Here is a 25,904-nt window from a genome sequence, read left to right on the forward strand (position 1 = left end):
TGGACTTCAACTCCCAGAATTCCTCCTCCAGTCATGTTAGCTCAGGAATTCTGGGAGTTGAAGTCCACAAGTCTTCAACTTGCCAAGTTTGAAGACCCTTGTTCTAGACTATGCAACAAATTGATGTTCTCCTTAAGTAGTCAAGATCCACCTGAAACATAAGATGCATCATTAGTTCTGCTGGAGTTTGTCCCTGATGGTAGTTTTAAATGCTATAGTGGCCTTCTCCAACTATGCCTTCTTGGTCAGCTTGGCTTAGAATTCTGAAAGCCAACACAACAGTCTGAGGTAAATTGCACTGGGATTAACTGAATAACATACGGAGAAAGAATAGAATAGAACAGAACAGCCTTGGGAGGGGCATACAAGGTTATCCATATTTCACTGTTCCATTATTACAATAAATTCTAGGACTTCTGCAGTGTTTGAGACAGATTTATATGCACAACATCTGTTCACCTTGTGAGCTTACCTTCAAGGCTGCCATGATTTTTTTTTTTACCTATCCCTTTCAGCAAATATAAGTAGTCCTTGACTTACAATCACAATGTCTGTTGCTAAGTGGGACAGTTATTAAATGAGTTTTGCTCCATTTTACAATCTTTCTTGCCACAGTGGTGTTAAATGAATTACTGCAGCTGTTAGTAACAAGATTGTTGAGTGAATCTGGTTCCCCCGTTGACTTCGCTTGTAACAAGGTCGCAAAAGGGGTTCACATGGATCCTGAGACACTGCAGCCGTCCTAAATATGAGTCAGTTGCCAAGCGTGTGATCCTGGGGATGTTCCAACCGTCATAAGTGTGAAAAAGGGTCCTAAGCCCTTTATGGACATAAACCTTTTGTCTGAAATGGTATCAGGCAGTGATGGCTAACCTTTTGGGCACCGAGTGCCCAAAGCACAAGCAGGCACCCCCAAAATGTAATAGGTGTGCATCCCACCCCCCCGCTTGCATCCCATGCATGCATGTGTGTCCCCATGCATGTGTGTTAGGATATGTGCAGAATAACCCTTGTATAAAAAGGATATGCACACGGAAACGGTTTTATGAGAACAGTTATGAATAAATATACAGCCACACAGAGTTGAACAAGTTGTATTAAGGTTTACTTGAAGAAATAGCACAGTCCAATAAACAGTCCATGTCATACACATTTTTTATCAGTCCAGAAATATCTAGTTATAAAGTCGTCTTACCGGTTTCACGTCTTTTACAGCAGACAAATATCAAAACATAATACAACAAATAACTTTTGATATCAACAGAATATCAAAATAAACAGGGTTAGTCAGTATCAGTCCGTAGTCAGTCAGTATAAGTATCAAGAGAGATCATCAGTGAAAAAGAGAAAGAGAATTAAACCATGATCTATAGCTCCCTCTTATGACAACTTGTAGCCTAATTAACCAACCAGAACACAGCATAATACATTACAGTATTTTTCCTTAAAGCTACAACTATATATATTTGTAGTTTATATATTGTCAACCCAACTACGTTATTTACATATACATAACAATGTGCCCCATGCACCTGTGCATACGCCCCGCACATGGACGTGTGCATCCCCCCACGCATTCGCCCTGCTCCCTGCATGCGCCTCCCTGGGCATGCACAGCAGAGACCCAAAGACCAGCTGGCCAGCAGGAGGCGCGCATGCGCAGCTGAGCTGGAGCGGAGAAGGCTCTGCAGGCCACCTCTGGCATGCGTGCCATAGGTTTGCCATCGCGGGTATAAGACTTCCATCCTGAGAAGGAGGTTGGACTAGAAGACCTCCAAGGTCCCTTCCAATTCTTTTTTTAACTTCAAACAATCACTGAACGCATGATTCTAATCCAGGAGTACCTGTAGTTCTGCTTCACTCATGGAGTTTTGTCTGTGTGTGTGTGTGTCACCCTGTTCCATTAGGACCCAGATGGAGAGATGGAGGAGGAACATGAAGAGTTTGGGGAAAACCATCTTGAAGATGATAAAGAAACAGACAAAGAATCGGCCGATGAAGACGAAGCCGCCAACGTTGGGTTGCCCTGCAGTGTTGCTTTAAAGACTTCCTCCACAGAGTCAACATTGCTCCTGTTTAAAGACAATTCTTCAAAAATAGGGTACTTTGAAAAATCCAGACAAAAAGCAACTGCTTCCGCTGTATACCCAAAACCTTATTTTGGGAGAGCCGGTAGCGGATATCTTTGATAACTGTCAAACGCTGCCCAAAACATCTTGGTGAAAACTGTGTTTAATTTTTTAGAACATTTATTGGCCGCTCATGTTGCCTCGGGGCAACTCTTTGTCTGTATTCCTTTGTATTAATGGACTTTCCCTTGTTTATAAAATTAACTTGCTGCATTTCCTTGAATAATTGCTCGGTGGATTTTTCAAGGAGCCAAAATCAAGAGAAAACTAATCTTTAAGACACATTTAAAATAAATCAACGTCGGTAGCGTGTTACGCTGATAAATCATATTGATATCTTAAATGGGTTTTTCTTTTCTTCTTCTTCTTTTTTTTTTTTTGCAGATGTTTCTTGGCAGGTGAAAAAGTTGAGCTGGAAGAAGCCCTGAGCAAGAGAGCAGAGAAACAAGGTAGAACATCTGTCGCCACGTCGTTTCTTTCTGTCCTTTTCCTGGTGAACAAGACAAGGGCATTGCAGATCTTTTCTCTACTGTCTTTTTAAATTCTGCTTCTCACACCTGTCGCTCAGGGTGGATGACATCCATTAAAAAAACAGAAGTCCTCAAGGCCTCCAACTATCAAACTGCCATCTTAGAATCCTCTGAAAGATATATTGCACAACATGGGGGAATAGATTAGTGGCACTGCTGTTTTCATTTTTGGTAGACGGCGGACAAATCATGTATTTGGAGAGGCTTCTTGGGAAGTGACCCCTGGGACTGATCGGGCCAAGCAGCTGCTCTTCAAAATCCTTCAAAGCAAGTCCTAAGTCCAGCTGCCCTTGCTGAACCCGAAGGACTTATCCTTCGGCAAGCCACAGTGACAAAACAGGGTTCCTTTAAATCGGGGTAGGGTGGGGTGTCAAACTCACATCGTCACGGCAGCGTGACATGATCTATCGCAGGGGTCCCCAAACTTGGCAACTTTAAGGCTTGTGGACTTCCAACTCCCATAGCTGGCTGGAGAATTCTGGGAGTTGAAGTCCACAAGTCTTAAAAGTTGCCAAGTTTGGGGACCCCTGAACTAAACAAATGGTTGTAAATCTAGGACTACCTCTATTTCTTTCATCAGACTTCCTTTGTCCGCCTGTAGGTGCTGCTGATTGGATTGTTTCTTTCAATTGTAAAGAAATATGATTTCAACTATTATCCCTGAAGTGCTGAGTGCTTTTACTTTTATTATATCTCTAAAACTGATCCTATTTTCTATCCTCGCCCTTTTCCTTCTCTTAGAGGATGAAGATTCATTTTTGCTGCCAACCTTGGCAAAGGAGAACAGCCACAACAGCAGTTTTGAGCTCATCGGCTCCATGATCCCCTCTTATCAGCCCTGTAATAAGCAAATGGGACGCGGAGGCCACTTTTTCTCTGCCATTGGGACAGCCCGCTCTCCTTCTCCGGGCTTCTTCAAAACAAGCTTCCTCAGCTCAGCTTCTAAGGTAAGCCACCGTTGTGTTAGTCTTTACAGCACTTGAGTTTGATGCTAAAGGAATGAGCGAGAGTACAAAGGCACACAATGCGCGAAAGGATCAAGAAAGCCTTGCGTGGTTTTAAATCAAAGGTCTTCCAACTTGGCAAGTTGAAGACTTGTGGACTTCAACTCCCAGAATTCCTGAGCTAACATGACTGGAGGAGGAGGAATTCTGGGAGTTGAAGTCCACAAGTCTTAAACTGGCCAAGTTGGAAGACCCCTGTTTTAAACGATGCGCAAAAGCTTCTGCAGAAGGTTTGGCATCTTTGAGCTGGGGTTTGAATCCACCACTTCCCTACCCATCCCTCTCATACCACCAAGAATATCAATGATTAGTAGGGTTGCTCTCCTCTTACCTTCACAGCATTGATCATCCAATGCTAGCAGGCAGAACAAAGAAACTCCCACCCTCACACACAATGAAATGGCTCCAGATAACTAGGCTCCACTCTTGGGCATCATTTATCGTTTTGAGCCTTGCCCTGAAAGAGCCATGGTTTGAGGGTAGTAGCTATGATCGCTTTGCCCAGGAAATTATTTTAAAAGTCCAGGGCTGAACAGGGCAGTTCATTAATAAGACCTACATTTCTGCGAACAGGTTCCTAGTGATTCCCAGGCATGTGGTTCTTCTGTGCCGATGTTGCTATTCTGTAGGCCTTTGTTTATGACACACAGGTAGTCTTCGGCTTAACAACCGTTGATTTCATGACTGCTCAAAATTACAATGGCACTGGAAGAGGTAACTTAGAACCGGTCACCCCCAGGGTCACATGATCAAAATTCAGGGGCTTGGCAACTGGCATGTGTTTATGACAGTTGCAGCATCCTGCGTCATGTGGCCACTGTTTGTGACTTTCCCAGCCAGCTTCCAATAAGCAAAGACAATGGGGGAAGCCAGATTCATTTAACGACCGTGCGATTCATTTAACAAGTTGCCTGAGGGCATGTAGGAGGCAATATAAATTTTCCAAATAAATAATAACTCTGGTGATTTACGTAACAACCGTGGCATAAAAAGGTTGTAAAATTGAGTGTGGCTCACTTAGCGGCAGCTTTACTGAGCAATGGAAATTCTGGCCCCGGTTGTGATCGATAATTTCAAATGTCCTTCAGTATTCTTTTCCACTCACCTTCCCTGTTTTACTTTCTGATGCGGGTTGAAGATCTGGCGTGTATTCCTGAATGTCTATTTTGTTTGGGATCTACGCAGAGTTCAGGAAAAACATCGGAGCCATCGCTACCCATAGAAGATTCCCAGGATCTCTACAACGTTACACCCGAGGAGAAAAGCCCAGTTCCAACCAGTGGGAGGTTTCAATTTCAGTTCTCCCTAGAGGACGATACGCAGAGTCAGTTGCTTGATGCAGATGGGTAGGTAGCAGAAGAACACAAAGCGTAGATTTAAAAATATATACGATGATACGGACTGATGCTAATGGTGAAACTCCGCAGGCACCATTAAAATTGTAGGGAAGAAAGGAGAAAGAAACTCAAAACAAGAAAAGGCAGAGGGATAACTTGGCAAGATTCCGTTATTCTGTTTAATGTTCTAAAGTAGCATTCCTGAAACCCCCTTGCACACTTTCCTCTTCTGGCCTAGTCTAAAACTTATAAGAACTACTAACTTGTGAGAATGGAAACTTACTCTGAGTCACAGTATTCTATATCAGTGTTTCCCAACCGTAACCGTTTTAAGATGCGTGGACTTCAACTCCCAGAATATTGCTGGTTTTGGAATATTGGTGATGGTGGAATTCTGGGAGTTGAAGTCCACACATCTTAAAATGGCTACAGCTGGGAAACACTGTTCTACATGGATTTCTAAGTCCAAAAACTAGAGGGCTCACTTATTGGTGGTTGGCTTGGTTATTTTGGATACAGCCAGCAGTTGCCGTCTGTTTCAATAAACCATGGTTTATACAAATCCCATTGGGGGTGGGTGAGGGGACCTCTCTGAATTGGCCTTAAGAACAACTTATAAAAGCCAGTCTTGACTTTCAGGTTTTTGAACGTTGGTCCTCACCGGAACAAATATCAGTCCTGCAAGAGCCGTCTGCCTTTGGCTAGCTTGGACGAGAATGCGATGGATGCCAATATGGGCGAATTGTTTGATCTGTATTCTGGGCAGAATCAACGTTCTCCTAACCCAGGCAGCGGCAAGAAGTCAGACATGGAGGAATTGCTCCATCTTTGCTCGGGAAAATTTCCATCACAGGGTAAGTTGGTGTCTCCTCCAAAAAGCCCAGGAGGGATAATTGCTATAATTAAGAAACGTCCCGTTCCGGTCCCCGTGATACAAAAAAGAAGTTGAGACTAGAAAGAGTGCAGAGAAGAGCAACCAAGATGATAAGAGGGTCTGGAGACTAAACCACATGATGAATGACTGAGGGAACTAGGTGCATCTAGAGCAGGGGTGGGCAACTATGGCCCTTTTATGAATTATGGACTTCAACTCCCAGAATTCCTGAGCAAGCCATGCTTGCTCAGGAATTCTGGGAGTTGAAGTCCATAATTCATAAAAGGGCCATAGTTGCCCACCCTGGTCTAGAGAGACAAAGAGAAGGATTGGGGATTGATATGATAGCCGTCTTCCAGTACTTGAGAGCTGCTGTCATGGAGAAGAGTGGGACACAGCCTATTCTCCAAAGCACCTGAGGGCAGGACAAGAAGTGACGGGTGGAAGATCATGGAAAAGAGATCCAACCTAGAACAATGGGAAAAAAATTCCCAACAGAACAATTAATCTGAAACAGCTTGCTTCTGGAAATTGTGGGTGCTCCATCACTGGAGGTTTTCAAAAATAGACTGAATTGTGCAGAATGATAAGGATCTCCTGTTTGAGCAGAGGGTTGGTCTGTAACAGAGGTTGCCAACCGGTGGTCCGCAGAGAAATGTCACCCCCAGAGCACCCCCCAAAGCAATTAGTCCAGGGAGCGCGGGAACACAAGACTGCGCCGCTTACATTGCCCACGGGAACCTTCCCCGCCCACTCCTTACCTGGCAAATTTGCCTGCTAAGTTGCTATTTTTCCTTTTTTTCTTTTCTTTTTCCGACCATCAGCTATTCTGCTGTATGGGGAGGTTTAGATTAGCTAGAAAGCAGGAAATGGTTGGATTTATTACTTTCTAGCTAATCTTGAGATCTTTGGCTCTGCTTTTAAGCAGAGCCGAACCTCCTTTAGGACCGAAGGTTGTGTTATTTAGTGCAGGCTCAGATAGCCAATGGCAGAAACCCAGATTTCTAAGTGAATCTGTGATTCTGTGAGCAACTCAATGTGCCTGCCTGCTTTGCTGATTTTGGGTAAAAGTTGCTCTTTTTTAATAAAAAAATTCAATATTTACATAAATACTTATAATATTTACATACAAGCCATGCCCAGCCAGTCACATGACCACCAAGCCACACCCACAAATTAGGCCACACCCAAAAACCAGTTGTTAAGAAATTTGAATCCCACCCCTGCCTCTGTGTGTGTGTGTGTGTGAGAGAGAGAGAGAGAGAGAGAGAGAGAGTTAGATCAGATCTGTCTCTCTCTCTCTCCCACCAACGTCAGCAAGCCACCATCAGTCAAAATTCATATTACTGCTCCCCGGGATTTAAAATTATGAGTTGGGTGGTCTGTGAGGTCCAAAAGGTTGGTGACCCCTGGTCTAGAAGACCTTCAAGGTCCTCTCCAACCCTATTATTCTGTGTTCCATCCATCTTCATCAGGCTTGGTGCTAAATCCTGCACTCACCTTCTGTCAACCGAAATGCAGGCAAGGGATTGGGGTTTCTACATTTCTAAGCCCTGTATGAAAATTATATTTGACCCATGGGTCAGACCAGCTCTTACCTTGGATGCCAAGTACTCAAGGTTTGTTGGTTCCAGGGCAACAGCCATTTTAGAAGTGGAATAATTAATAATAGAACCACTTAAGGCTACCTCTCAACATCATTTTTTCCAGCCAACTGAACTGAGAGCATTTAATCTCTGTGCTCTTCTATTCCAAGGATTTGCCATCCCCACCCCCCAAAAAATCTGTTAGTTAAATAAGTTAACCTGAGAATCCTGCTACTTGGCTCTCAGACACACACAGTGAGTCATCATGAGCACAAATGTCCTTGGGAGAAGGGTGGAGCTTCTGAATTCAGCTCACCAGCCCCCTCTTTTCTGCTGCACTTAAGAAATGCTGCTGTTGGAACCCCTGGTTGTGTTCAAACAAACTTCCCACCCCTCCAGTATAGTCTCCATTGGAGTCCCATCAAATTATCGTAGAAGTCTAGGATTCCATAAAGCTCAGTTCAAAAAGCTGTGCTGATCTCTGTGTGAAACCTGTTTCTTTAAAGTAACTAGGCGAGTAGAGGGCAATTTTATGGTGGCCAAAGCCCATCCTTTGCATTTGAGAAGGGGTAAGATCTTCAGAGGATTGGACCATGGTGTGAAGTGAGTAAGGCCACATTATATGCATGGAAAGAATTCACCTTTTCTACATTTTTTTTTAACTATTTAGCTTCTTTTAGGAATTTATTTAATTCCTAGCAGTTTGAAAGCATGCAAATGTGAGTAGATAAATAGGTACCACTTCAATAGGAAGGCAACAGCATTCTGTGTACCTCGGTGTATAGTCCTGCTGGCCATATGACCACAGAAATGTTTTTGGACAATACTGGCTTCCTCAGCTAAGAAACGGAGATGAGCACCACCCGCTAGAATCAGACATGATTGGACAGGGGAAACTACCTTTTTAGGAATTTATATGAGTCTTTGGTGGGTCTCCTACATTAAACTATGCTGCTAACGTTTGACACAATAGAGAAGAATTCAGAGATCACAAACAATTATTCAGGCTAGATCTGGTCTGTGTCTGGCATAAAGTAGCAGAAATTTCTCCCCGTAGCAGAAGAAGCAGAATAGTTGTTTTTATGTTTAGATCTGCAGTTAGATCCTGTTCTAAAGACCTCTTGTTTCTGATTTCTCAGATTCTCCTCTTCAGGCATCGTCGGCCACTTCTAAACTGAAAAAGAAGAGGAGAACCGAAGAGGCAGGGGAAGAACCCCTCTCTCTTTTTTCTAACTCTTTTCCAACCGGGAGGTAAGGCATGGAGACATGCAAAGTATTTCACTTTACAAAACCATCCTCGAGAGGTGAATATAAAAGCTGCTGTGAAGTTCAAATAATAAGATGTTGGTTAGCGAGGCATGTGCCTACTGAGTGTTTCAGGTTTGGATTGGGGAGAAAAATCTAATCAGGTGGGGTTTTTTTTTAAAATCTCTGAACATCCCAGCTTTTTAACAGGGTTGAATTCCTTTTGTGCCAGATCATGAACAAGGGGCAGCATTTTTCTCTCTCTCTCTGAATGCTCATCTTTTTACTGGAAGGGAGATTAAGAAAATTAGCTTTAACCTGATTTATAGCAAAGAAAGGACGTGGATTGCTTGTTAGGTCAACTTGTGAATGTTGGACATTTTATTTTGTTCATGACTCCCCGAGTAGGCTTGGCTCTCTCATTCTGTCCTGAATAGTCTGCAAGTTCGGTTAGTCAGAAGTTCCTTTGCCCAGTTCAGTTCTTCTTATGGGAGGCAGATCTTGGCTCTGTCGCCTCAGATTTTTGCTTGTACTTGTATAAAGCATCCTTCGTTTGAGAACTATGTATGGGAAATGTATGTCAGTGGAATACATTGTCTAGACCAGGGGTGGGCAAACTACGGCCCGCGGGCCACATCCGGCCCGTTAGTCTGTCCAATCCGCCCGCCCTGAAAAAAAATCGCTGGGCGTGGCGTATTGCCCTGCACCGCGTGGCCCCAAAGCTGCAAAATAGTGCGGAGTGCTCTCGGGTAGGAAAGAAAAGAAGAACTTTGCAAAGGCCTTGGCTGGGAGTTGAAATCACCTTCGAGTGCGACCTCTCTGAAGGTGAGTCCCCGCCGATCCCCTATTTTTCCGGGCTTCCAGGCTTAAACTTTGCAAAGGCAGAGTTTGCAGGCGGGAGCGTCTTCCGGCTGAGGAGCGGGAAGGTTCCGCCCAGCGGGCGGGCGGGCGGGCTGCTTGGAGTGGGCTGCTTGGAGCCACCTAAAGCTAGGCCGCTGCTGGTGGAGCCTTGCCCTGCCTTGGTGCCCCGTTTCCCGGCTTGGCGGTCCTGCTCGGGCGGCACTTTAAAGCCTGCTCCCAGCACCCGAGCAACTTCCCAGCAACTTGCGGCTTCCTTTTTCCTTGCGGGTGCTCGTGCCTAGCCCCGAGCCGCGCGGCCGAGGGGAAACCCGGAGCACCGCCCGGGTCACCTCCTCCAAACAGCCCGCCCGCCCGCCGGGCAGAACCCTTCCTGCTCCTCGGCGGAAGACGCTCCCGCCTGCAAACTTTGCCTGTGCAAAGTTTAAGCCTGGAAGCCCCGGAAACCCGAGCAACTTCCCAGCAACTTTCGGCTTCCTTTTAACTCGCGGGCGCTCTCACCTGGCCCCGAGCTGCGCGGCGGAGGGAAGCCCGGCGGGCGGGCAGGCTGCTTGGAGGAGGCGACCCGGCGGTGCTCCGGCAGCAGCAACAGGCAGTTCCACCCGGGCTCCGCTCAGGTGTCTGGCTGGGGCTGTCAGGAGTTGCTACCGCCGGCGCAGCTCGCGCGGCTCCAGTCCGTGTTGCCTTGGGAAGGAAAAGGCAAAACCAGGAGCCGCTGAGCCTGAGCCTCGATGCCGCTGCTGCGCCATTGCAAAGCACCACCGCAGCTCTTCCTTTTTGCCTTTCCCTTCCCGAGGCAGCACGCGGGACTGGAGCCGTGCCGGCGGTAGCAACTCCTGACTCAGGGGCCTCCGAGGGGAGGAAGGAGGAGAAGGGGGAAGGGTGGGGGGCGATTCCCAAAAAATCTTGTGCTGACCCGGCCCGTCTGTCAAATTTTAAAAGTCAATGCAGCCCCCGAGCCAAAAAGTTTGCCCACCCCTGGTCTAGACTATATGGGATCTTTAATCAACAGTATGCATCTCAAAGCTGCTTCAAGAAGCTAGTTTTACCAAGAAATAATTTTAGGCCAGGATGAATTCCCTGCTGGATCTGTCCATTTTCTGCCAGCCTTACCAGAGTCTGTCGTGATGGCTCCTACAGAATCAGACATGGGCTTTTCAGTCATGGCAACCACATTCTGGAATTCTCCCTTTTTTTTATGCTTTAGATCAGGGGTGTCAAACTCGCATTGTCACCATGTGACGTATTGCAACTTTTTCCCCCTTTGCTAAACCGGGGCTGGGCGTGGCCAGCTCCTGACGCATCCAGCCTGCAGGGCACGAGTTTGACACCCCTGCTGTAGATGAAAGATACATACCAATATTAGATCACCTTGCGCTCCTGTTGAGTGGCGTACCAATTTAAAGGGCATGTTCAATAAAAATCGATGCACTCAATAGCTGTTTGTTTCTACATGTCCTGTTTCGGTTAGTTAAGTCAACGCATTCAGCAATTAAACTGGCATGTCCAATTAGCTACATTCCTGCTGCATTTTCTTTTTTTAAAAAAGCTTATTTTTCAAGCAGGGAGGCCGAAGATAAAGAGGAAGAAGAGGAATTTGGGGAATTCCAGCTTTTAACAGATGATCATCCTTTTGACAGTGAGGAAGAAGTAAGTACTGTGCACAATTGGAGCTTAAATGTCCACACGGAGCTTAAAGCACACGTGCCAGTCCAGTCCTGAAACAGGGTTTCCAGTCCTAATTCCTCAGCAATTAGAACAATATTTTCTCGCCCCTCTTTTCACCCATTTAGAAGAACATAACGGCAGGATTCTCAAAATAAAATTCTGCACTAAAGCAACTTTATTGTCCAATAAATATAAGAATAGTTCCTATTACGTTAAATGCTCATTATTCCCTCTTATTTTACACAGAGGTAGTCCTTGACTTACAATCATTCATTTAGTGACCGTTCGAAGTTCCAACGGCATAGAAAAAAGCGATTTATGACCAGTTTTCACACCTTACAACTGCAGCATCCCCATGGTCATGTGATCAAAATTTGGACACTTGGCAACTGGGGTGTATTTGTGACCATTACACTATCCCGGGGTCACATAATCCCCATTTGTTACCTTCCCAGCCAGCTTCTGACAAGCAAAGCTAATGGAAGACGGATTCGCTTAATGACTCCACGATTTGCTTTGTAATTGTAGTGATTCGCTTAACAAACTGTGTAAAACGGGGCAAAACACACTTAACAACTACCATGCTATGCAACCGAAATATTAAGCTCCATGGTGGACGTAACTCGAGGACAGCCTGTACTTGATCATTCCTTGTTTTGGGTTGGAAAAGAGCAAATTGGAAGCTTCCCCACTCCCTACCATGTTCTGTTACCTGTTTGTTATCTTTGAGATTTCAACTGGTAATCTGTGTAGGACTTCTGAGTAGGGCTAAATCCTGGGCACTTGGTTTCGTTTTTTTCCTCCTAACAAAAAACTTTTGGTGAATTTATTCTGGGCTGCTAATCTCATTTTTTTTTTTCTTTTGCTCCCAGTTAATATAATTGTATTCTTCCTTTAGGATATGTATGATTATATTAACTCAGCCAAAGGAAAAAAAACAAGTAGAGATAGTGGAAAATATTAAAGAATATGTTACCATGTTTCAAGAATTCATGAACTTGATATTTTTCCTGATTCTTAGGATGAAAAGTGCAAAGAGGAGGAGGAAGAGGAGGAGGAGAGCGATCAGGAGGAAGAAAGAGGTGATGAGTTAGAATTTGATGACGAAGAGGAAGAACTGAGGCGAAGGGAAGGAAGGAAGAATAAATTGTAAGTAACACCTTCTAACCTTCCTGGCAAAATTGATTAAATCCTTAAATCTTTCTTTAAAACTGCATAAAACAAAATGGGGAAAAATAGGTTAAGTAACCTTTTAAAAACAGCTTGTCTGAGAAGTTTATTAAACCTTATGCAGAAGGAATGAAGAACTGATATTACAAATAAAGTTTTATTGCGGCAACCCAACTATCCCTTAGCTTGGATTTTGCTTCCAACCTTCCATTTCTCTTCCTACATTTCACCGAATTAGAAATGAGTTCTCTACTATGAATCTTAGTGCAACTCTTGTGTTGCTAATAGCAGAGCCGAAAGAAATATATTATCTCCTGGAGATCCTTGCCGGCTTTTGTAAACAATATTGCTTTTAATTCCTTTTCAACTCAACTTGAATTCTTCCCCCCCCCCAACTCCTTTCAGCAATTTACAGGATTTCATGGAAGATGAAGCTGAGCTTTCGGGCAGCGAAGGGGGAAGTGAAGATGAATACGATGGCGAGGAACTCAATGAGTATGAAGAAGATGTTCTTGATGAGGTTCTTCCAGCCGATGGAGAACTTCACGATCAAGTCAACAAAATCCACACGTAAGTATCTGGCTGCATATCGGTGCACTTATCTATGGTTGTGCTTCCGTTTTTGCGGAGTTCTTCTGAATGGAAACGACTCAAGTTCCCTTTCCTGGCCTGCTTCCTCTCCAGGAAGATGATGCTTGACGATGATAAACGGCAGTTGCGCTTGTATCAGGAGAGGTACCTTCTCGATGGAGACCTGCACAGTGATGGTCCTGGCAGGACGAGGAAGTTCCGATGGAAGAACATAGGTATGACGAGTAGTGTGCCGGTCTTCGTCAAGTTTTGTGTTCCCAGGGTTTGCAGTCCTAGGCTAGTAGAAATCCCAAAGGCTCTAGAAGGCCACGAAAATATGTCCTAATATACCGTATTTGCCGGCGTATAAGACGACTTTTTTTGCCCCGAAAAACATGCCTCCAAGTGGGGGGGTCGTCTTATACGCCGGTATATCCACTGCCGGCTTTCGGAGGCTTGTTGGGCGCAGCGAAGGCGCCTCTGGCTTCCGGATCCCTGCGTCGCTTCCGCTTCATCCCGCTCGCCTCGCTCCGCCCGAGGCTGCAGCCTTCCTGCTCTTCCCACGGCCCCTGGCACTCTGCCCTGCCGCTGCAGCCCCGGGGATTTCTGGAGGGCGTTTCCAGTGGTGGTGGGGGGTCGTCTTATACGCCGGGTCGTCTTATACGCCGGCAAATACGGTAGCAATAGCACTTAGACTTACGTACTGTTTCGCAGTGCTTTCCAGCCCTCTCTAAGCAGTTTACAGAGTCAAGCCTGTTGCCACCAAACATCTGGGTCCTCATTTTACTGACCGTGGAAGGATGGAAGGCTGAGTCAACCTTGAGCCTTTGGTGGGGTTTGAAACCCTAACCCTAACTGCAAAAGTAGCCTCTGCAGTACTGCACTCTAACCACTGTGCCACCGTGGCTCATATGGAATCTAGAACCATCCAGATGAGTTGGGAGTACAGCTTCCAGAATTCCGAGTTCTAGAAAGAGTCGTCTGAACACGTTTGGAAGGCTCCACCTTGGAGAAGCCTGGCTTAATGTCATGTTGATTAGGTCTTCTGAGTAAGGGAAAAGGAGATACAGGTCGTCCTCCACTTGCAACCTTTCATTCGCTTTGGCTGAAATAAAGACTTATGACCATTTTTCACCTTTATGACACTTGCAGCATCCCCACAGTCACGTGATCAAAATGCAGCCGCTAAGCAACTGCCATGTATTTATGTCCTGGAATCATGTGATCCCCTTCTGTGACTTTCTGACAAGCAGAGTCAATGGGGAAGCCAGATTCACTTAACAGCGGTTAACAGCTGCAGTGATTCACTTAACAACTGTGGCAAGAAAGGTCATAAAATGCGGAAAAACTCACTTAACAATTGTCTCACTTAGCAATGGAAATTTGGGGTTCATTATGGTCATAAGTCAAGAACTACCTCTACAAATTATGATAGTTGATTAGGATTCTCACACTGTCCTAAGGAATAATCGTATTCCTTAATATATTCCTTAATTCCCTTTTTTATTCAAATCTGAAGCATCGTTTTGGAAAAGTCATTATTGATGTTGTTATCTTTTGAAAGTTTTTAAGTTGAAAAAGTATAATTTTTAAAATGTGTGTGTGTATATACACGTACGTTCATACATACATATATGTGTGTTGGTTAAGCAGTGTTCTGTTACTTCCATGAGGTGTTTGGGTGTGTTGGTATACCAACCACCCAAACACCTCATGGAACTAACAGAACACTGCTTAACCAACACATATTTCATATACAAAGGACAAAGATACAAGCAAATTGAAGGAGCCCCTATGGGATCACCACTGTCACCCGTCATTGCAAACCTGTTCATGGAAGAATTCGAATCCAGAGCCCTAGCCAATGCCGCCCACAAACCCAAACTATGGTTAAGATACATCGATGACACATTTGTTATTTGGCCCCATGGAAAAGAAAACCTAAACAATTTCCTAACACACCTAAACAGTACACGCCCCAAAATCAAATTCACCATGGAAACGGAAACAAACAAACAACTACCATTCCTAGATAAACTAATCTACAAAAAAATAGATGGCACACTAGGACACACCGTATACCAGAAGAAAACACACACCAACCGCTACCTCAACGCCCAATCCCACCACCACCCAGCACAGATAAACTCCGTGGCCAAAACACTAATTGCCAGAACCAAACAAGACACATATAAAGACTGAACTATGCACCCCGACTAAAGTACTGACAGCTAACAGCTTCCACAAAAGCAAAATCACTGGCTTGATCCACAAAAACACACTGAGACATAATGGAGACCTAGAAGATGAACAGACCTATGGAACAGCTGTCCTGCCCTACATAAGAGGTACTACAGACAAAATCAGTAAGTTACTACACAGGCATCACATCAAGACTGCCTTCAAAACAGACAGAAAAATAGCAGCCATCCTAAGAAACCCCAAAGATAAAATTGACCTGGAAAACCAAGGCATATACGAAGTCCCCTGTGCATCATGCCCGGCCACATACATTGGACAGACCAATAGAAGAATAAGTACCCGCCTGGATGAACACAAAAATGCAGTAAAAAAGCTGGAACACACTTCCTCACTAGTCCAACACATGAAAGCCACAGGTCATAGCATCAACTTCAATGGCACCAAAACCCTAGCCACTATAGAAAACTCCAGCCACAGAATTATCAGAGAAGCCATAGAGATTGAAAAAAGACCAGAAAGCATGAATAGAAGAGATGACTCCACCAGACTGTCAATTATCTGGAAGGCTGCACTCTCAAACAAAACAATCTCCACACCACAAGCCAGGCAAACACCTGGGCACAAACAGACCCCCAATACCTCCAGCTCAAACACACCCCAATGATAGCGATCCGTTTACTCGGAGCCAAGCCGCACTAAAAGCCTCCAATACTAGGAAACACAATGTTGCCAGCCAATCAAGACAAAAAAAGCTACAAAACAGACAGAAGATATTAGAAACACCAATCAAGCAGAACACAGAAAACTCCAAGACCAATAAACACAGACCAAGACTCCCAACCAATCAGGATGAAGAAAAAACCATTCTGGCACAGCAATAGGCTGCCCCAAATTTAAAACAGAATCGGCTGTGAAAGTCTGACTCACAGACGAACACAATACAGAAGCCTGATGATGGCAGTTGAGATTCTGCCGAAACGTTGCTACAACTTTAAAAGCACAATTATAATGACGTGGGAAAATACCCGAACAAAGCTGAATACCATACATGTAAGTACCCGCGAAAACTTAAGAAAACACACACACACAGACACACACATATATATAAATGAGGACCCAGATTGTTGGGGGCAATATACTGACTCTAAAACCGTTTAGAGAGGGCTGTAAAGCACTATGAAGTGGTATATAAGTCTAAGTGCTATTGCTATATTCTCTGTATGCCCACTGTTTAGTCAGGTCAGCTTTCAATCTTATTCTGCCATAATGTTTAATGTTTTGTCTGGAAATTTTAAGGGAAGTTAAATGTTAGATTTTGAAAGGGATTTTCCTTTTAACAAGCTCTTGTCTGCCCCGACATTTCCCCCCCCCTTTTTTTCCATTATCCGTTATCCCTTTGCCCTGGTCACAGATCTCACGCCTTCTCCTCTGAGTCCAGATGCTTTTTTCTCAAATTACCCTTTTTCTTCTAAAACGACCACTGAGGCTTAGACGGGGGGCGAGGAGCTTATTTTCCTTTTGTGCGTTGCATTCTCAGATGACCTCCCCGAGGGAGACGATTTTCACAGGGATGATGACAGCGGGGATGAGAATGAGAATCACCTTGAAGAGACGGAGGCCAAGTGGAGGAAGGAGCGCTTTGAACGAGAGCAGTGGTTTCGAGAACAGGTAAACCCAGCATAGGGTACCAATTCATGTACAGGTGGTCCTCGACTTACAACGGTTCATTTAGTGACTGTGTGAAGTTACAACGGCACTCCAAAAAGCGACCGATGACCGGTTTTCCTACCCTTGCAGCAGTGGTCACGGGATCAGAATTTGGATGCTTGGCAACTGGCATGTCTTTATGATAGGCTGCGGTGTCCCAAAGTCACAGGATCCCTTTCTTCAATCTTCTGACAAGCAAAGTCCAATTCGCTTAACAACCTTGTTACTAAGGCCATAAAATGAGGCAAATCTCAATGAACAATTGTCTCACTTAGCAATGGAAATTTGGAGCTCAATTGTGGTCATAAGTTGAGGACTACCTGTATTCCTCAGAGTAGGCCAGGAGAACATGCAGCCTAGGCTAGAAGCCCCAAATAGACCCCTGGCCTAATTTTTTTTTTTTAAATATCTGGTTCTACTCTTTGCATCAATCCAGCGGCTGACTATTCTTGCAGGAATAGTGCATTTTCCCCCCTCTTGGGACAGAGGAAAAAATGCAGCCTTTGAGTGACTGGACCTGGGAACTGGAGAGATCCAAGTTGATGTCTGCCATGAAAGCTTAGCAGATGATTTGGGCACTCAGCCAAATTACCTTACAGGGTTGTTGTTGTGGAGGTAAATTGGGGGATATAATAGTATGCCAAGCTTCCCTTATGGTCTATTTCAAATATAGATTTGACCTAAGAAAATAGACACCACTAGCCTGGATGGTTTGCCAGCTTGATGATTCTCCTGTGGAGTGTCTCCATGTGAGATGAGAATAACGATTCGATCATTTTATTCCTTCTTTTTAATATATCTCCCAGATAATCGATAGTAAATTATAAGTTTGATGAGGCATACAATTTGATCAGGCACTGTGGAGTAAGATCTTTGTAAGAGTTCACAAATGAAATAAAGGGGTCTAGTTGGTTTTACCAACTGCAGAGCAACAGCTTTCAAAGCAAAAAAAAGGGGTGATAATATACAACTCAAAGGATATCCAGATACAGCATTTCAATAATAATAATAATGATTGATTGATTGATTTGTTGATTCTTTTCATTATATGCCATCAAGTCAGTGTTCATTTTTAGCAACCGCATAGATATAACTTGTCCAGGATGTTCTTTCTTCAGTTTGGACTTTAGGTCTTCTATAGTTAGTCCTAAGCTAGTGATTTAGTGACTGTTCAAAGATAACGTAGCACTGAAAAAGGTGACTTATTGCTGGTCCTCATAGCTTCGCCTTTCTTAGAAGGAGAGTTCTACAGAAAGCTAAGTCTTTACATAATGTGTCCAAACGATAATGATAGCAACCTGGCCTTTTTAGGTGTATATTTATGTATATGTGTGTTTTCAAGACATACATAAGAGATATATATTCTTGCACTAGAACTGGACTGGATTGCAATAAATATGAATGTTAATATATGAAGGGATGTTGTTTTGAGCACATCTAGAGTTGTTTAATGCTGGGTTTATTGTTCTTTCGGCAAAGTTCTTTTGTTTTTTATGAGCCACCCAAGTTTAACGGGTGGCCGTATAAGTCTTATAAGTAAACGCAGGTAGTCCTCGACTTACAACCCCAACTGAGCCCAACATTTCTGTTGCTAAGTGAGGCATTTGTTAAATTTGCCCCATTTTACGACTTTTCTTGCCACAGTTAAGTGACTCACTGCATTTGTTAAATTAGTAGCATGGTTTGCTAAGGGAATCTGGCTTCCCCATTGACTTCGCTTGTTAGAAGGTCGCAAAAGGCGGTCACATGATCCCGGGCCACTGCAACCACCATAAGTACACGCCAGTTGCCAAGCGTCCAAATTTTGATCACGTGACCACAGGGATGCCGCAATGGCTGCAAGTTTGAAAAACAGCCATAAGTTTCCTTTTTTCAGTGCTTTGAAACTTTGTTAGTAATTTTGAATAGTCACTAAATGAACTGTTGTAAGTTGAGGGCCACCTGTACGTTTAAAACTTTAACGGCAGAACATAAATAAGACTCAAACATGATGAATAGTCTTTTGTCCGAGAGTGGGATGTTTTGCCCCCTCTCTCATGGCTGGCAAAAATGGCTTTGTCCTCACAAATGCTCTTAAATCGGTGTGTTTTTAAAGCTTGGTGCTGACTAGTAGATAGTGATTTTGTTCAGGCTATTATTATTTTTCTTGTCTCTTTCTTTCCTTCTTGCTACTTTGCCTAATGCAAGTTCTTCTGCTTATTCACAGTCTACAAAAGGAGAGGAGGAGGAAGATGTGGATGAGGATAGCCAGTTCATGAGACTGGCCAAAAAGTTCACCAATAAGTCATTACAAAAGAAAGGTATCCCTCTTTTTTTCCCCTTTATGAACGGCAGAAGTTATACCTTAAGAAAAAAAGGACTATATTCTGTGATTTCTTTTTTCCAAATTGGCTGTTTTAAAAAAAAATCAAGGCAAGGCAATGCATGTGTTTAATCCGTCTCTTTATGGTTGCTGGATTTTCCTTATGGCTGAATTTCAATTGTGCACTTGCAAAAAATCATTGCTATATTTTAATTACTATTTTATTGTCTGGTTTGACTTTTTTTTAACCACCTATAATTGAGAGACTCCTAGCAGGTTATAATATCAACCACAAAATAAAAGATGATAATTGAAACATGGGAAAAAATTAATAATAATAATAATAATAATAATAATAATAATAATAATAATCTCCTAGAAATGGGTGATTATTAATGGATAAATTAAGATAAATTAGACAGACAGACAGGAACTCTACATTAGGCTGGTCAAAAATTGAGCGGAAGAGATGATGTTAGATATCCACAAAACACATCAAAATTAAGGCAACTTTAATAAGCTTACCATAGTTTTTTTTTTTTAATCAACAACCCTGAACTCTCCCCCCCCCCCCCTCTCTCTTGGCCAACTATCTAAAATTAGTAAGGCTGAGTCACAGGCTGAAGGGAGAGCGGAGACAAAGATGAGAAATGTTGCTTTTCTTCTAGGATTTAAAAGAACTTATTTTGTGTGTGCCAGCCAAATAAATGTGATTCATCCTTGCTAATTTTGTATCATTGCCCTTTTCTCTGTATCCTTACTTCCCTCCACCAAAGTTAAGAACAACCATCAAAATCACTTTGAATACTCCTAGGTTAAAAAGTGACGCAGGCTAATAAAATACCAGCTCACAAAACCAGCTTGATTAAGGATATCAGTGGTTTCTGAATTACAACCACAACTGAGCCCCAAATTTCTGCTGCTTAGCGAGACTGTTGCTTAAGTGAGTTTCACCCCATTTTACAATCTTCCTGGCCACCGTTATTAAGTGAATCGCTGCCGTTGTTGAGTTAGGGACACAGTTCTTAAGTGAATCTGGCTTCCCCATTGACTTTGCTGGTCAGAAGGTCACAAAAGGGGATGGCAACCTCCCCACCAGTAATCAGCACTCAGACCTGCATAGATTAACTCCAAGGTTAACATCAGACCAACAATCAGGTAAGCAATACCCCCAATCAAGAAACTGCCAAAGAGCCATCAGTAAACAGTCCAGCCAAAAAGTCTTTGAGACCGTCCTCACCCACGCAGACTGGCAAGACACCAGGATATAAACTGACAGCAAACAGCATTCCTTACTAGCACTGATGATGTTACCAAGTTATGGTAATGAAACGTCTGCAAGGAAGCAAGCAAGCGCAGAGAGCATCACCACTGATAGCAGCATCATTGAAAAGACGACCCACTGCCTGCCGAAGTTGCCGCATGTTTCTCTAAAAATAGTCTCTGTAAAAGATCTTAAAATAAAATATTTTACAGGTAGGCCCTAAGTTAGAGCTATAATGGAGTCTGCCCATCGCAGTCCAAAGTCATGACAGTCATAAAACAAGTCTACCCATGTGACTGGCCCAATTTTACAACGGTAAAGTTGTTAAGCAAACACAGTGGTTTTAAAGAAAACCAGAGGTTCACGTTTTGTTGAAAACTAATAAATGCTGGTTTTCAGCAAAACCGTTGAAAACGTGGTCATGTGACTGCCGGGATACTGTCCTCAAAGCAACTCTGAAATGGTCAAGGATGGTTTTCCAAATCCAGGTTGTCCTTGGATTCGGTTGTCCTGACCTGTGAGTGCCCACACAGGAAGCCGTTTCTCCATACATGAAATCTCTCTGCTTCTACACTGCGTTGAATGGCCGAAGAAGCAGACGCTACAACTGTTGGTTTGGCTTCTGAAAAGCTTTCTTTTCTCTCCCCACCTTTTTTTTCTCTTGGCCCTCCTAGCACCCTGTGCAGTAGCTGTTCAGGAAATTAAATCACTACCCAGAAATCCATTTGAAAGTTTCCAGCCCGGCAGCAAACCACAGGTTAGTATCATCTTGAGGATGGACGATTCCTTGTTTAAATTTATATTGCCAGTAGAAAGCTTTCTTTATAATAGAGGTGGGCTTCCTTTCTCTGGTAATAAATACCAGATTGCCCCCAGAGGTTGGGCTGTCACAGATGGCCTTGATTGCACGGGAAAAGCTTGCGTATCTAACGGCTGAAACGTGTGCTTCCCCGTGAAAAATATCCCAGGTTCCACCCTGTTTTCTCCAGCCGCAGAATCTCTCAGCTGGGAGCGCAACTCCTTGGAGAATTGCCATTAGTAAGGTAGACAAAGGGTTCCGAAATCAACAACTTTTAAGACTTGTGGACTTCAATTCCCAGAATTCTCCAGCCAGCATGACTGGCTAAGGAATTCTAGAAGTTTGAAGTCCACAAGTCTTAAGAGTTGCCAAGTTTTGAGACCCTTGGGGTAGACAAACCAGGCTAAATGTATCAATGTTCCCTCTTTCATTGCCGCAAAAGCTCCTATGTTCCCGATACATTTCCACTATGGCTTGCATACATTTAAGAGAGAGAAAAATTAATTGAAGTGCTGCTCTTCCTTATTTGCCCTGCCTGTGAAATGGCAGAAGGAGGAGGCTATGCTCCTGAAGGCTGAAATAATATGCGGTCGTGTTGCTTGAATACAAGTCTTAGATAACCTTTTTTTGTTTTCTTCCAACCGACAGCTGAAGAATGGATCTCTGCTGAACCAACCAAGAGCCGTCTTGCAGAAATTGGCAGCCATGTCTGATCTCAACCCGAATGCCCCCAGGAACTCAAGGAATTTTGTCTTCCAGACCCTGTCTCCCGTTAAGAGCGAGGGCGTGAAAGAGAAAGCCAAACCACAGGTAGAAATCTGATTGACTTGAGGGGAATCTGTTACTTTAACAAGGGTTTTGTTCTTATTTATCCTACATCTGTCCATCCATCTATCCATTTTCCTCACCGCCCTCCCTCTAGGTCGGAGATTCTCAATCTCAGCAATTTTAGCCTGTCTGGACTTCAACTTCCAGAATTCCCCAGCCAGCCAATGAAAAGTAATTTTCATTGCTATCAGGTTTGAATAGTGAGGGGCCCTTGGTGCTCTCTGAGCTTGGTTTGCTTTCTTACAGAAGTTTCTTACAGAACTAGCTAACATAATCGGTGGTAGTAAGGATTGGGGTTTGCTCTCAGTTTATATTCTAGTGGCTTTCTCTGTTGGTGGGGGTAGTCTTAGAGATTTTTTGGTTGGGCTGTTTACCGTTGGCTTCTTTGGCAATTCCTTGATTGGGATCTTGTTTACTTGATTGTTGGTCTGATGTTAACCTCAGACTTAAACCTATGCTTATCTGGGTGCTGTTCGCAGGTGGGGAAGTGCTCTGGTCTTTTTGCTCCCTTTTTGGCTTGTTGGTTGTCTCTTTTGCATAGTAAATAGATATTGTTTATATTTACATGTCTATTGATGGCTAATTTGTCAGAGCGCCAGGTTTCTAGAAATTCCCAGGCATTTTTGAACTTGTCTTGGTCTAGGCCTGGATGGTGCTATTCAGAGCTGGAAAGAGTAGTTGGTCAACTGACTAGAGGCAAATAAAAAGTTGAAAGTTGGGTTAGATAAAGATGCTTCTGTTAACCGAGAACACCATGGTTCTTTTGTGATAGCCAATGACTGAGACATGTCCAAGCAGATTGAATGAATGAGGTTCTGGTCATCTCAAAATACTAGCTCGATACCCATGTTTTCCTACGAAACTATGTAGTTAGGCTTAGTTTTGGGGGAGGAAAATAAGGGGGGGAAATTCTGCCTCTGCCTACCAGCATCCATGGGTATTCATCTGGCTAGCATCCTGTCAGTGTGTGAGAGTGTTGAGGGTTGTTTGGAAACTGAAAGAGTATTTGCTGTGTGAGCAAGAAGAGACAGCAAGGAGCCTGGGCATGGCTTAGCTCAACTGTTCTGTACAAAAGCTGCTTGGTGCTCTGAAACTGAAACTCCTCTCCTCTGCTTGTGTTTTGCATTTGCAACAGATTTCTTTTCATGTGTGGAGGGGGAGTAGAACTCCTTAGTATCAGAGAGTATTAATAATAATATACGAAATACTAACGCTGTGATGGTCATTTTGAAAAATCTTTTCTTAGCGAGCACCTAGATGTCAAGAGGAACATAATATGCTAAATTTCAAGTTTGTAGGCTTTGAGGTTTTGGAGATTTTGTGAGGATGCGTGCGTGGTATTTCGCGATAGATAGATAGATAGATAGATAGATAGATAGATAGATAGATAGATAGATAGATAGATAGATATAGATATAGATATAGATATAGATATAGATATAGATTAGATAGATAGATAGATAGATAGATAGATAGATAGATAGATAGATAGATGATATAGATATAAATATAGATAGATATAGATAGATAGATAGATAGATAGATGATATAAATATAGATATAGATAGATAGATAGATAGATAGATAGATAGATAGATAGATAGATAGATAGATAGATAGATAGATAGATAGATAGATAGATAGATGATAGATAGATAGATAGATAGATAGATAATATAGATATAAATATAGATATAGATAGATAGATAGATCTGCAAACATCAGCGCCATCAACCAATCAAGAAATGACAACACAGACAACCTCCCCACCAGTATATATAGAGAGACAGCAGCTCCAATCACACTTTGCTCGCACAAGCACGAAGCCGAAAGCACCAGCCTGAAGATGGCGAGTGGGACCTCGTCGAAACATCGCCAAGATACTCTCAATCTTACACGGGAAAAGAGAGAGAGAGATGTGGAAGTAAACTACTTTCCTGCCATTTTCTAGGTCAAGAGAAGAACTCTGCCTCCTGTTGCTGTGCCTTCTCCTAAACGACTGCGACTTGACAGCACTTCAGTTCAAGAAACCCGAAGTATATTCCAGTATTTGGAGAGGTAAAAAAAAAAATGCCACTTTGCATGGTCTCGTCCAGCCACATTTTGGATTTTGCAGAGCTGTAAAGACAATGCACAAGTCTATGCTGGATGGGCAATACTTACATTGTAGAACACAGGACATTAATATTCCTCCCCAATCCTCAGGTGTTGTTTGGGAAACAGGAAAAAAAATACTTTTTCTTCTAGGTCATTACAGTACTGACTCAAGCACTAACGGAGCCTGCATTTCTTGAATTTATTCTTTTTTTCTTTGGGACTTTACTCAACCTGTCAAATTCTAAAACAGGGCTTTATTTTGGGGGGCAAGTTTGAAGCATTGGGATCCCCATGGCTAGGTTTTAAAATTACTATGGAGGCTGTATGTATATTTGTATATATAATTTTTCCCCTCAGTATTTTGGAAAGTTCTGGTGTACTTTTAATCAAGGTTTTAGTTTTTCTAAATTCATATTATAGAACAGGATATATCTGCAATGTGTGTGTGTGTGTGTGTATTGTTGTGCTTCCATCTCTTGCTGGTGTTTTAATTTTTTATAAATAAACAAGGATCTTGAATTTGTGTCAAGAACAAAATATGGAGGGCAGCCTCTACTTTTTTTTAAATTATACCTGTTTTTATTCACATTTTAAAGCGTGCAAAATGGGGAGAAAAGGAAGTCTGGATGAAATGTGTCTCATTTACAACTGTGTTCCATTTGAAATCTGGAGGAGATACGGGATTATACACAGCAAGTTTCTGACCACTTTTTTCCCGGGGTTCCTCCCAAGACATTCCTTTGGCAGGTTCCTGACTGGTTCTTCACTTACTCTGTGCGTTAATTCATCTCAAATCATTCTCCAGAGTAGGACTGTCAATCGCCCTGCCCGCGGGCCAGATGCGTCACGCACTGGCGATGCCCCTGCCAGGTTTAGCAAAGGGGTGTGTGTGCAATTCCTGATATGTCACGTGACACAGCCATGACAGGAGTTTGACACCCTTGCTCCAGTGTCTCCTGGCAATGATCCCAGGCTGCAAATCGTTCTGTAAACACTAAATAAACGAATCATATTTGTACACACAGACAGACAGACATCCACACAAGGCCCTGCAACCAGGCTTTCATAATAAGCAGAGTTGTTAATCGTGGGAAGAAGCAGAAGAGATGCCAAAAATAAAGACTTCAAAGGAAGCTGTTGTGTTTGGTCTCTTTGTTCTGTATATGTATTTGGAACTATGGTCTGCAGATACATTACTGTTTATCTCCAACTTTTCCTCAGCAAACTATCCGGACACTAATCAGACCCACGCATCTGTTTCTTTCAACAAAGTCGCCGCATTGTGAGTTTGGCTAATGCCCCAACATGGGTGCATTCATTGTTTCCCATTAAAGAGAATCGTGGGTTTCACCCTCCATTTGTGGCTGCAATTCATTTTTTTACAGCAGGGGTCTTCAAACTTGGCAGCTTTAAGATTTGTGGACTTCAACTCCCAGAATTCCTCCTCCAGTCACGGTTAGCTCAGGAATTCTGGGAGTTGAAGTCCACAAGTCTTCAACTTGCCAAGTTTGAAGACCCTTGCTTTACAGCATCAGCATACTCAAGGGTAAAAGCAGGAGCCTTGCCATTTTGATTAGGATGGTTGGGATACATGCATTTGCTTGCAGCACCCTGAGCCCTTTATTTTTGCCCCTAAATCCTCAAAGGATACACGGCAAAATCCCTTGTGTGGGTTGTTAAAAGATTGGCTTACGTTAAAATAGTGCATTAAATATTTAATAGTCTGAAACAGTG

General features: G+C 43.2%; 1 protein-coding gene across 1 annotated transcript in view; it reads left to right on the plus strand.

Moving 5' to 3' along the window:
- The window catches only part of CLSPN (claspin), a 41,354-nt gene extending 16,657 nt beyond the window's left edge, over positions 1-24,697 (plus strand). The window contains exons 11-25 of the mRNA XM_087970391.1: positions 1,908-2,101; positions 2,514-2,578; positions 3,401-3,606; positions 4,849-5,009; positions 5,640-5,854; positions 8,600-8,711; positions 11,126-11,213; positions 12,253-12,380; positions 12,807-12,971; positions 13,086-13,207; positions 16,711-16,841; positions 19,087-19,180; positions 21,121-21,203; positions 21,894-22,055; positions 24,025-24,697. Of these exons, the coding sequence (XP_087826517.1) occupies positions 1,908-2,101; positions 2,514-2,578; positions 3,401-3,606; positions 4,849-5,009; positions 5,640-5,854; positions 8,600-8,711; positions 11,126-11,213; positions 12,253-12,380; positions 12,807-12,971; positions 13,086-13,207; positions 16,711-16,841; positions 19,087-19,180; positions 21,121-21,203; positions 21,894-22,055; positions 24,025-24,135 (2,037 nt within the window). The 3' untranslated portion in view covers positions 24,136-24,697. The remainder of the gene's footprint in view (positions 1-1,907; positions 2,102-2,513; positions 2,579-3,400; positions 3,607-4,848; positions 5,010-5,639; positions 5,855-8,599; positions 8,712-11,125; positions 11,214-12,252; positions 12,381-12,806; positions 12,972-13,085; positions 13,208-16,710; positions 16,842-19,086; positions 19,181-21,120; positions 21,204-21,893; positions 22,056-24,024) is intronic.
- Positions 24,698-25,904: the final 1,207 nt, after the last annotated feature.

Source organism: Notechis scutatus, chromosome 8, assembly GCF_049901735.1.
Source record: "Notechis scutatus isolate UNSWTSFEM ecotype Mainland chromosome 8, rNotScu1.2, whole genome shotgun sequence".
Classification (NCBI taxonomy): domain Eukaryota; kingdom Metazoa; phylum Chordata; class Lepidosauria; order Squamata; family Elapidae; genus Notechis; species Notechis scutatus.